The 12661-nt window shown below is 43.6% G+C and overlaps 1 protein-coding gene across 1 annotated transcript in view; it reads left to right on the top strand.

Annotated features, from left to right (window-relative positions):
- Positions 1-12661, top strand: part of EXD3 (exonuclease 3'-5' domain containing 3) — a 116772-nt gene that overhangs the window by 46393 nt on the left and 57718 nt on the right. Inside the window, exons 6-8 of the mRNA XM_035891884.1 lie at positions 7278-7331; positions 7920-8059; positions 8869-8969. Coding sequence (XP_035747777.1) covers positions 7278-7331; positions 7920-8059; positions 8869-8969 — 295 coding nt within the window. The remainder of the gene's footprint in view (positions 1-7277; positions 7332-7919; positions 8060-8868; positions 8970-12661) is intronic.

Genomic DNA, 12661 nt, shown 5'->3' with positions numbered 1-12661 from the left:
GGAAGCCACGGGTTGTGACTCCACGCTGCCCTCGACCCGGGCTGTCCCGGGCTGGAGCCCGGTCGGGCTGCCGGGTGGATGGCTTTTGTGGGAAGGGCAATGGCTGCCGGTGGGGCTGGGACAATGCGGGGATTCAGCAGACCGGGGGTAATGCAGCGCGAGCAAGTCTGTGAGAGGCCCTGAATAGGCCAGGCTGTGCTTGAGAAGAATGAGGGGTAGGCAGAAGGCAAGCTAGTGTTTCATGGTCATCTTATGTTACACTTCAGCCTTTCAAAGAGTGTCTGGGGCTGGTTGAATGAACCTCTCTTGCACTGCGAATGCGGGAGCCTAAAGACAAAGGGGACTCTTGTCACTCGCAGGCCCCTTTCGGGAATAAAAGCCATTGTCACATGAACAGGGGCAGTCTGGCAGGCTGTGCATGCTTCAGTGCCCCATGATATCGCTAAGTCTCAGCAGAAATCACATTCAGGGCCCTGTCAGCTTTGATTAGCGGGGTCTCATGACTTAATGTGCTGCGATATTTCATGTCTAAGGGTGGCGGCTGTCTTTCTGTGGGATGAATGCCCTCTATTGTCCACTGAGTTATTTTATTTACATTTTTTTAAACAGCTTATAAAGGTAAAAAGATAGCTGTGCTTAAAGAAAAAAATCAAATTCCTTTGCTTCTGGATCAGTAGTGAGTGCTGCTCGGGTCAGATGCAGCGAAACTTGTTTTCACAGCATCAAAGTTCTCATCTTGTTTAACAGCTTTATAGTAAATTCTGAACAGGTGGCAGTGGAGCTGGGTTTAGGAAGGAAACAATAAATAATCTTTTTAGCCTTTGACAACCAGAAATATTCTTGGGCCTGAGAGAGCTACCAATCTGACTTCTCTGCATCAGTGATGAGCAGCATTTTTCTCCCCTTCATCAGTTTGGTTCTTAAACAAGAATATTGGACTAAGCTCTTGGTGGGACAGGGAATGTTTAATTTCTAACAGGTTTTTTGGTTGTTGTCCATCCAGATTTCTCTGTTTTCAAAAGCAGAGTATATTTTTTTCTACTAATGTTTCATCTGTTAATTTCTACAAATAATGAAGGTTGATTCTATATGTTAAAGTCAGTTAATGTTTGCTCTTTCAATTAAGATAATGTGGATTATCTATTAAAATCCAGTTGTTAAAATTTGTCATAAAATATCTTGGAGTACCCAGAGAAAAAGCTCTGTAGACACAGAATTCAAAGCTTTTATCAGCAATACGTACTACCACAGAAGTAATTTATTAATCATCTGGTAAGAAAGGATGGTTGATGAAAGAGTTAAACTTAAAGGAATACAAATGTGCTAGGGTGTAGAAATGCATAGTTCAATCACCAACATGACCTGCAATTTTCAGCATAGTGATGATCTGAATACCGATTCAAGGGTGATATTGTTTGTAGTCCTATTTCATATGTGGTGCTTGAGTACACATGGTGTATTTTTGCAAACCTGTCAATACGGATCAGTGTTAAGATTGATTGAGCACACTAATGGATATTCAGAGTTTGGATTTCTTCACTGTGATGTTTTTGAGCTGTTCTCAGGACAGTGAAAATGTCTCTGATATTGCTTCTTTCCTTCATTCACCACCTTAATTACAAAGGCTTCTTCAACTCTTACTCTATTTTGAAGTGTGTGCATTTGAATTTCCTTGTTTCTTTTAAATTAAAAGTAATAATTGATAAGAAAACCAAGGAGAAAATGTTACAGGGGATGTTTCTCACGTAAAGATGATGATGTCGGTCTCAACCCCTTTTTCCTATTAATTTAATCTGCTGCTAAAGGACAGCTTTAATGGCACATGGCCTGCTAGATTCAAGCCACTCCAGAAGAGAGGCAGCCAACCTGCCGCCTGCTCCCAAACACTGTGTCTTCTGGAGCCACCTCTGCTATGGTCTGGTGAAGTGGTTGGGAAGGAGCTGGAGTGTTGCTGGGAAATAATAATTCAGGTGGTAGTATTCTGCTCCTACTGCCAGCATTTCTGGACTCTTGTCAAGCAAGCAGCTCTTGGAGAAGAGGTGCAAATGTGCAGCAGATTGAGCCATAGAGAGTTGGCATCTGGGGAATGTGGTGAAGGTGGGTGGCCTATGCGCACAGGAAACTTGGGCTGCGCTCTAGAGGATCACTTATTTGTGAGGATGAGCTGACCAGTTAAACCAGGTCTAAAACTGCTTTGAGTGACCTGAGGAAGGCAAATCACCAGAGTGTTTGTTCCAGTTCCCTCTTCCCTTCACCTGTGCACACACATATTCCGACCTTGACTTCTACTTCTCTCCCTCCACCTCAAATGCTTTAGATAGAAGTAACCTGTCACTACGTCATTTTGACAGTCTTGCTCCTTATAAAATACATTCATGCTCCCTTGAAAGTGGACTTGGGAAACCTCATGTTTTTCTCATTTCTGAAGATCTTCCTGAAGACAGCTGTGTATATTGTATGCTCTTTAAGCAGGAAGTAATTAAACATCTAACCTGATGTCATACACTACGCAGTGATGCACTCTGAGAGTTTGAGCAAAGCTGATTAGCCACAAGTCTGAAATGAGTGATTCCAAAACACAAACCAGATGTTGCCAATGATTAATACATGGTGTGCCTTTTACTCAATTATTCCTACCATTATTATGTGTCCAGGCTTTGATCACTGTGATTTCCTTAGAGTTGACGTTGGATCCTCCTCTGCAAAGTCTCCTGCTGTTTTTGGCCTATTCTGTGGGGTTTTCAGAAATTCCTTTGCCAGGGGTTCAGAAATACTGCACTAAGTCAGGCACAGGCATATTTACCTTTGTGTTGTCCCAACTTGCTTGCAGCGGAGCTAAGTAACACAAGAGTCATCAGAAACCATTTGTGTCTGTTCTGCATCATCACTCCAAGCAGTGCTACTCGCAGAAGGTTATTCCTGCAATGCTCACCCCACCGTGGGAAAATTGCCTAAATTGTCAGTGTAGACACCACCCAAGTGCACATGCCCTTGCAGATAAGATCTTGTGTGGCTTCCTGCACTTCATGCTGTATATGGAAAGAATAGTCATTTTTAGATGAGACAGAGCCAATGGCATTCAAAACAAGCAGAGAGGATCAGGTATTGGTGCAGGGTGCTCCGGGCTTGTGTGTTCACTTCAAAACACTCCCCATTTTCCCATACTCTTCGTGTTTGCAGTCGCATGACTAGAAGAGTGGTCTGGTGCTTGTGGCTTGGCCTGAATGCGTCATGTTTGGGTGACTTCCCCCATCATATGGTCAAGGCACCTACATGCGGGTTAGGTATAATTTAATGTAGTATTGCCCAGCTTTGAATTGCTCCCTATCCTCATCCAACCCACCTTTGCTATATTTTTAGGTGTTTGTCCTTTGGAAACAAAACTATCGCAAAATGTTCAAATATGATTTTCACTTTCACCGTAATTAAATCAAAGAATGACCCAAAGCTCCCTGAGGACGATGAGGACTCACAAACTTTGGTGGGATTTGCATCAGGCAATGGGTCATCACCTTTTCTCCTGTATTAAGCAGTGGCTTCATAGTGTTCTTGTCTTGTACACACTTGGGGGTTGCAAGGCAAGATGAGGGACCAGCCGTTCCCATATTTCTGTTACGATCTGGGGCAGGACGGTTTTTGTATAGGTTAAGCACTTTTATGTGTGGCAGTAATGCCAATAATGCTCATTATTTGCTGTTATTAGATTACATGCTAGAAACTCCCTATGTATGAAATGTATTTTTGTGAAAAGGCTGCTGCTTGTACCACCAGTCAGGACTGTAACATGTTCTCTGTGGTTTGATGGAGGGTGAGTAGACCCTGATAAGCTGACGATATAGTGGCGTTCAGCAGAGCTTTTCCCTGATCCTGCGTCGTACCCAGGTTTTTTGCTCTTACTGATCAGTTGGTGACATGGGGGAGGTATCTGCTGTTTAGGATTTTTGTTGCACTGCTGATCCAACCTGCGTTGGAGGATTTGCAGTTGGATTAACAGGATTGCCAGCTTCCAGCTACCCTGGCGAGGCTTCCAGCACAGCTTGGAGAGTGCATATGGGAAACGTGTGTTGCTGGGGTGGGGAGGGGGATTCTCACCGTTTCAGTTACAGACTGCTGTCTGCCTAATTAAAGTGTTTGTTTTCTAAGTACAAAATGAGTCTGCGAATGAGGTGTTGCTTTTCTTCAGATCTTATCATCTATAAGCAGACTGTTAAAAATAGGGTCATTCTACACAAAACTTGTTTGTGGAGTGAAACAATTCAAAACATGATAATAACAAAACAAAATCTTAAAATAGCTCTAAGTCGAGACCACAGACACAGCTGCCAAACACTTTCATCTTTATTACAGTTACTCATATCTCTTCTCTTATTATTCCTATTGTAAACACGCTGATTTTATCTCAGTTGTCCTCGCTGTTCAGCCAGGCAGCCCATGTAACTACACCCTGCAAATCCAGCCTGGTTGTTTGTCCCCAGGACCCAGGTCAGGCGTCTCCTTCCATGTTGGGCTTTGTGCATGGATGAGGCTGCTGCCCCACTGCTGACAGCATTCCCCACTGCAGGGAGTTTCTGCCAGCAGCCGTTTGATTGACTGCTCCGTTACCTACTTTCGCTGGGTGATGTTAAAATGGGGTTAAAAACCTGCTTGTGTGATTTGCTTGGAGTTCCTCTGACCAGGAGCGGTGGCGGTGGAGTGGGCTGGGTCTGCCACAGCTGGGGCTGGAAGGCAATGTCTCTCCACACTTTGGCTAAATGAATATTTGTTGCTCTGCACCCTTTGTACAGGGTAGAATATACATCCAGTAAAAGGAAAACCTAACCTGACATGTCACATGTTCATCTGATTAAGTCACCTGTATGGTTAATAGAGGTGGAGATAAAACTATACCATTTTGATAACTGTTCTGCAATTAGGTTAATCTGAACGTGCATGTGAACATTATAAAGCCATTAGGGAAACCATTGTATGCTTGCATGTTAAAACTAACGGATTACTTGTTTAATAAAAGGTACGAATGAGATCCAATGGTAAAACAACATTTTGAGAGTTACATGGCTTTTTTTTTTTTTTAATTCAGCAAACAGGTAGCTGGGAGGAAAATAAAACCAGCTGCCAAAGCTTTGGGGATCCAAACCCCTTCTTCAGGTCCAAACCAGAAGTAGCAACCTTCAACTTGTATACAAGCTAAGGATAGTTACTGAGCCTGAAATTTGTGATGTTCAGCTGATAATTTGGGAGAAAAAGTGCTTGGTGCTTGTGGAGCAGAGTAGCGTATAAGCCTCTAAATGCTAAGGTGGAATAGTTACAAAGTCTGGACTAAGAGAGAGATTTGGTTGAAGATTTAGCAGGGCTGAGGAGTGGTAATGTACCTTTCTATGCATACCTGGTTTGCAGCGTGACGGCACTGTGCTGATGGTAGTTCCTGCTTTTGTCACTTAAAGCTCTTCTCTTGATTTCTCTTTTTGGGATGAAGCCTGGACTGTCAGTGAAGCAGTGTTCCTTTTGCCTTAAAAAACCAACCAAACACCCCCCCCCCCCAAAACCCCAACCCCTCCCCCAAATCAAACCCAAAATAAAAAAAAAGAAAAAGCAGGGAAAAAAAGCTGATAACTAGGTATCTCTGTCCTTTCTGGACAGTGAGACTGAACTTGCATGGTGTGTGTTGGTTGTCTGCTTTTGTGCACTCAGTCTTTGATGCTGTGAGTAGTGCTGGGGTCAGCCCTTAGCTTTTGGCTGTGTTGCTTGCCTGGCTCTGCAGACCGTCTGCTTCCAGCAATGAATTAAGCTGAGGTATCATCTGAACACTGGAAGAGATCACAGCAAATGTGTTTCAGGGTGTGCTCCTACCTCCACGGAGGTTATTTTTCTGGTTAAATTTCTCTATAAAGGTTTCACGCAGGTGAAGTGTAATGCTGAGGTTTGTGTTTGCTTGGGGGGAGAATGCACATTTTTTACTGTATTGTGTTTACATATTCTAACAACACAGTTCTGAAATGCGACTGTTTTGACGAACAAATCCACCATTTAATGACCTTTCTCTCAAAGAAGAATCGATCACAGATAGCAGAGAAACCTGTGGAAGATAAGAGCTTTTCCTCCAAGCCCTAACATACTGGGTTTATCCTCATCTGAATAAATAGGCATTCGTGAACTTGGCTGGTGCTGTACTCTGTCCTGTTGCTGCTTGGCATCACATGCATGCTGCAGTAGGGTTGGAGATGCCATGTTTTCAAACACTATTTGCAACTGTTTTGCAAAACACAGCCTGACTTTGCAAAGTAATTAGAAGGACACTTCATGTAAAACATCCTGGTTCCCTTGTTCACAATTCCATCAGCACTAACACAGAAATGCTCCAGAAGGCTCCTTGCTCCTAGTGCTGTTGACTGGGACAATGCACCATATTAAAGAAAGCCATTAGATGCTTAGTCTGTATTTGAGATCCAAGTATTCTCACACACTACAGAAATTAGCTGCTATTAACTGTTTAAAATCCGAGTTAGTTTATATGCCTCCCAAGCAATGCAGTTAGATCTTAATACATCTCTGTAATCACCATGCTGGGGCAGGATTGACAGCGGCTGAACCAGTTCTTCTTGCAGCCTGAGTCACTGCAGCTCACTGTAGCAGAGGTTCCTCACCTGCAGAAGATACCAATTTGGAGTTAATTTGTGAACATGACAGGTCTTGGCTTATCAAAGATTTGTAGATACCACAAAAGGGAAAAATACAGTTCTTACTGTCTTTCTGATTGCGGTGAACCTTAGCACTCTCAGGGGTGTGGAGCTATGCAGAAATTGTAACAACTAAGACCTCTTGCTTTCAGGGTCTTGTAAATCTTGAGTTGCTTTCCCACAATGCAACCATTTCAGAATTTTTAAAAGGCACAGCAAGATGGATAAAGTTAACTGGGAAAGGTGTGCTGGGTCAGGGGTTTTTTACAATGGTATTGATAGAAAATATCCATCTTAGCTGATGTTGTCCCAGCACTTTACTTTCTCTCTCTCTCTCTTTCTGCCAGACAACTTGATCTTTAATTTTTGCTCCAGGCTATGCTGCTGCTCAGAGTATGCAACTCTGCCAGGAGCGTTCTTGTACATTTCTAGGTGGAACGTATCAGGCCAAATGCTTATATGATTTGTACTTGAACATTTAACAGAAATAATTAACACATTAAAAATTTCTGTAATAGCATATATACTTTGCTTTGGAATAATGCCCGTTTATCCACTGTGGTGGTGTTCTCCTAAATACACAACTTTTTTTGTATTTTCTAGGCAGCCATCCTGAGTATTAAGCTAAAATTACAGCCAGATCAAGATGTGGAGAAGGTGAGTCATTTCCTCTGCAGGCTTCTCTGTCATCAGATCCACCTTTTGCTAAGCAGCAGATCCATCGAGGCCCTCCACGTTGTGCTGCCTTTCACTTGAGGCTTTACTTCATTCCCAAGAAGTAACTGCTACATTGCTGAGGTACCTTTACATCTTAGGGAAGTGGCAGAGGGTATTTTGTTAGACTCCATTATGGCTTACTGGACTGTTTTTCTGGCTGCAGCCACTGTTATAAAAAATTCTATCTGCATTCTTGACAAATGGTTATCATCATGATGGAGTTTAGTGCTTTTGCTATTTTGAAGCTTTGCTAATATTTGTGTAGAAAACGTCACGTCATTTGTGTTAGCTAATACTGGTGTAAAAAAATGTCACATCACTCTTTTAGTCAGCAGTGGTTGATTAAGCAGGGGGGTTGTGACTTGCTCTCCAGATCTGAGCAGCAGGGGATGGGACGCCCCTCTGCCAGATTCCAGTCTGCAATGTCACTCACCTCTTTGGTGCCTTCCGTGTGCTGCAGTGCTCAGTCTGTGGAACATGGTGACCAAAGGCAGGGCGCAGTGCTTTACATTTAATTTCTTCTCCTAGATGTGTACGCCACTACTGCTCCAAGATAAAACTAACTTGGTGGAAGATTATGTGGGAGAATATCCTGAGCTCCAGAGCAAGCTCTTGCAGATCCTGGACACATGGTGTGAACCTGGTTTTAATATCAGAGATATCACAAGGTAGAAACGCTTGTTGACTTTCTAAACAGCTGGGACCAACTTGCTCTCAGAGGACAGTATGTTCTCTGGTTGGCTATCTAAGATCGTTTCTCAGTGTGATGGAGTGCAATATATTTACTTTTCAGCTGAGAAAGGGGAAATTCTGGTGTCTGTGCCAGAGTGTTCTCAAACACCTCGGCCCATAAGCAGAGGCATCCTTCCTAGAGACGGATGCTCAATTCCTGCCAGGAGAGAGGAGTGCGAAATGAAACCTGTGCAGTAGATCTTAGCAATATGACAATATCAAAGCTTCCTCCAGGAGGTCCTAACAATCAGACTCTCGTGCTTTGCTGCAGACAAGGCTGGGTTTCAGTATCGGTTGTACAGGTTTTGCAGGAAGATAATATTGTGATGAAGTGGCAGAAAAACAAGAGATGCAAGTGGTTAACCTTCATGTGCTCATGAAATAGTCATGTGTGTTTTAATTTCTAAATTGCCTCTCACTAGAATAGCTCCTGTCAGTCACAAATCCAACACTACAGTCAAACTCACAGTGTAGGTGCAATAGTTGCAGTCTTAGTTCTTAAAAAAAATGGGAATTGCTGACTTTCTCTTCCTTTAAAACAAGCTTCTGGACTTGCTTCAGTCATGGACGGAAATTTGTGCAGTTGTATTGTTGGCTTTTTGCTGTAACTTGTGCAAGGCTGGGGACTGTTCTACCAACACCTAGCAAACCCTAACACCTCTACTGTGAAACATCTGCTATTTGGGAAACGTATTTTACGTGATTCCACAGATGTTTCTTTCTGATTTTGTTTATTTGCTTACAGACAATATCAAGGCCTGTCCAGGTACAAACCAGATAAATTTAACCGCAAAATGCTAAGCAAGCTGGTCTTCAGGCTCCTGGACCGATTCAGCGTAGATCCAGGTATGTGATATTGCAACGTATTGTGGAGTTATCTCACCAATAAAGAACAGATGAAGTCAATTTGTCTTCTTCCATGTTAACAAGGAATCTCTGCTGCAATTTATCATGGGGAGTTTCAGGGTTTAATTAATGATATTGAAAAACAAAGCTGGTAAATTATGGGAACTATTGCTTTGTGCTGTCGAAGAATGAAGTGCTTGTGACTGCTTCTTCCATGATATAAAATAAATCTTGACCTCAGAATGGCTCTACTTAAACACATGATGGTCAGCTTTGAGTTATAACTCCATTCCACTCACATAAGAGGCAAGTCATTATTCATCTGGGGATCTGTTTTCTTGAGTTATGGGTCTGTCAGCTGGGAAGAGATAACCCTTGGGAAGCAGGAGCCTCACAGCCCTTTGTATTCTTTGCATAAACTAGGGTTGGTGGTAGGGAATTTTAAGGCTTTTGCAGCCTTCCGAGAGAAGTAACACATCTTACATCACTGAACAGATCTGCTTCACTCCCAGTGACCTAACAAACTCTACTCTGTTTTGCTTCGGTTGTTAGCGGGGACTGTTGATCGTTTTTCCTCCTCTTTGGCACCTTGCGTCAGACACCTTTAAGTGCACCGTTAAGTTTTACCTTGCAAAGCTTTCCATCATCAGACCAAGATATGCAATTCTCTTTTCTTGGACTGAAAAGTGTTTTCTAACCACAAATTGTGGGCTTATTACACCTGGCAGCAACACTATATTGCATATTAATCTTGACATCTTCAGACTGGCGTTCAAAAGTTAACAAGATAATCCTTACAAACCCGCACTGGAGGATAAGTAAATATAATTAAACTTAGCACATTGGTGTGAAAGCTGAGACATGTGGGGGTGATTTATTTAAAATCTAAAACCTTCGCAGGAGTTTACTAGTCTTCAGTAATTGTTCCTCCTTTACAAGGTTGGTCGTTCAGTAGGCTGTATGGTCTTTTGTGATCTGTAAAGAGAATTGAGTTGTTCCCGTTTCCTTGTGAAAGATCCGCCAAGGGTATGATTCTAACTGTAGAGGTGAAATAATGTAACTGTTTGCATGCAAAATCCTGAGGAATTAAAAAAAAAAAATAATCTAGGAGAGGAGCGAGTAGCGGTTGACCTCAAGTGCTCTCTGCGGGATGGTAGCGTGCCTCAGCCTGGGGATGGTGTCCCAGATGCTGTAGCTGCCAATAATAATGGCCAAGTCTTGCTGGTCCTCCACAACACATTCACAGGTGAGGAGGTTCCTCGAGGTAGACAGAGATCCCATCCTGCCTGCGCTTCTAGAGAGTTACTTATCCTGTGCAAACTGCAGTGTCTGCAGTGCAGGGTAAGTCACCTGCTAACGAGGGCTGTCTACGGCTACTGATATAGATGATTTAGACAAGAAGCCACATTTGGGGCAGCTAAAACCAGTGTTGGATGACTCTCATAGTCCCATATATGACAGTAGGTGTTTGTTTTTTATGTAATTTTGCAGGTAATTCAGAGCAGGACTTTGCACTTTGCTAACCTGGGGCTGTCTTAGTCTCCTTTGAAACATGTTGGAGGGAGATTAATGCCTACAGAGGAATTTGTGCCTTATTTCTGCCTCAGTGCTGGTCTTGCTTGAACTGAATTAGGAAATGGTGTCAGCTCGAATAACATGGCTTTCCTTTTCTTTCCACCTCTCTTGCCTCCCTTGCTCTGAATTTCTGGGTGTTCTTTCTCCATTCTTCAGTGAAAGTAAATCTGACTGTGAGGAAGGAGCATATGAAAAGGAAACAGGCTAGGTAAAATGTACAGATTAAAAAAAATCCCTCATTTCTCTACTTCTGAGCAGCCCTACCAAAAGCTAGCAGTGAGGTAAAACTCACATTTCTTGTTATCTAACCTGACATGGGCTTGCTTGATCCCGCAGTCTGCTGCTGCTTTCTGCCTCTTCACTCATGACTCCTACTCGCTGCTAGAGGCTGAGAGCAGCAGCAGCAGAGGGAAGTGGCTTTCTGTGAGAAAGGCTGGAGGAGGACGGGGTTTCTTGGTATGAGAAGGCAAACTTGTACATGACTCAGTTCTTATGGTTCCAAATCTACTTTCATATTTCACTGCCCAAGCTCACTTTTAACCACTCACAGTAAATTTCACTGACTGCTAAGCAAAACTTAGGTGTTGAACAGCCATTAAGAGTTGAAGCACTCCTTGGAACTGCCAGTCTTAAATTTCAGAGCCACGTAGGAGGTGGCCCAATATAAAAAAAATCTGGAACCTCAGGGGAAAAAAGAAGCAATTATCTTAGATTAGTTCACCTCTTCTTTTTCCGAGTCCAGAGGAGGGCAACAAAGATGATGAGGGGACTGGAGCATCTCCCCTGTGAGGAAAGGCTGAAGGACAGAGCCAGACTCCTCTCAGTAGTGCTCAGTGCCAGGACAAGGGGCAATAGGCACAAACTGAAGCAGAAGTGGTTCCAGTTGAACATGAGGAAGAACTTCTTTACTTGGAGGGTGATGGAGCCCTTGGCACAGGCTGCCCAGAGGGGCTGTGGAGTCTCCTTCTCTGGAGATATTCAACCCCTGCCTGGACGCTGTCCTGTGCCCCCTGCTCTGGGTGAGCCTGCTTGAGCAGGGGGGTGGGACTGGGTAATCTCCCGAGGGCCCTTCCAACCCCTGCCATTCTGGGATTCTGGGATTCTGTGAACAGTATTCCAGTATTCCTGGTAACACACAAAACAGTGCATGGTAAGTGGAAGATTTCCTGCCAAGTCCCAAAGGTGTCCCAGTAAACTGTGTGTGGATTCCATTTAATTAGCTTTACTGGGAAAAGCAGAATTTGGGCAGAAATGGCCTGTGATTGAGGAAATGGAGTTTTATAAAGTCTGTTCTCACATGTGGGTCAGTATGCTCTGGTTTAACGAGCCTGTAGCTTTTGCGGGCTAATTACTTAATACTCTTTGGAGACCCTGGGAGACCTGCTTAGATTCACAAATGCAATTTTCAGTCATAACAGTTGTCAGAGATGAGGGAACAGACCCTGCCTAGGTTGAAACTGGTTGAGTCTATTTTCTGTTGTGTTTTTGCCCAGCCAGTATAACAGAGTTCAGTGGTGGTTTTCATTGAAAATTCCTGGGGAATGAGGTAGAAATTATACCACTCTGAAAAGTACAAGTGTCCTCCTGTATTGGGCCTTAGTGCCTATGTGACAATACAGCAGATAGACAGTAGTGGTGGTGACAGGAAAGCGATGGTAACTGAATGCATGGTTAGCAGTTGTCGTTGCCCTGTAGCAGTGTAATAAATGAGCTGAGCACCTGAGGTTTTGCATGCTGTGAACATGTTTTTACCATAGTCTTTAAAAAGTTTTTTTGTTAGCATAAACTGGGAGACATGTTTCTCTTCATTTGACCACCAGGTTATCCTTTTGGTTTAAGCTTTAATTTAGTTTGGTCTGAACCTTCCTTATGAAGCCCCGGAATTGATTTGAGGTGAGGCGTCACCACTCCGTTAGCATTGGGGCAGCAGAGGGCAGACGAGGGCTGCTCAGCACCCTGCGCTGCTCAGGTGAGCCACAACCACCCTCCGACTTCAGCAGGTCTGCCAGCCCGCAAGGACATCCAGGGCAGCCACTGGGGAGAGCTCCGGCTGCTGAGGGTCCACACTGGGCACTTTGGAAAGGTGCTGTGTTAGAGAGACAGGAATGGATGGTCTA

This window comes from Egretta garzetta, unplaced genomic scaffold, assembly GCF_000687185.1.
Source record: "Egretta garzetta isolate BGI_Z169 unplaced genomic scaffold, ASM68718v1 scaffold143, whole genome shotgun sequence".
In the NCBI taxonomy this organism is placed as follows: Eukaryota; Metazoa; Chordata; class Aves; order Pelecaniformes; family Ardeidae; genus Egretta; species Egretta garzetta.
The sequence above is the reverse complement of the archived record's forward strand: the minus strand, read 5'-3'. Positions and strand labels throughout refer to the sequence as shown.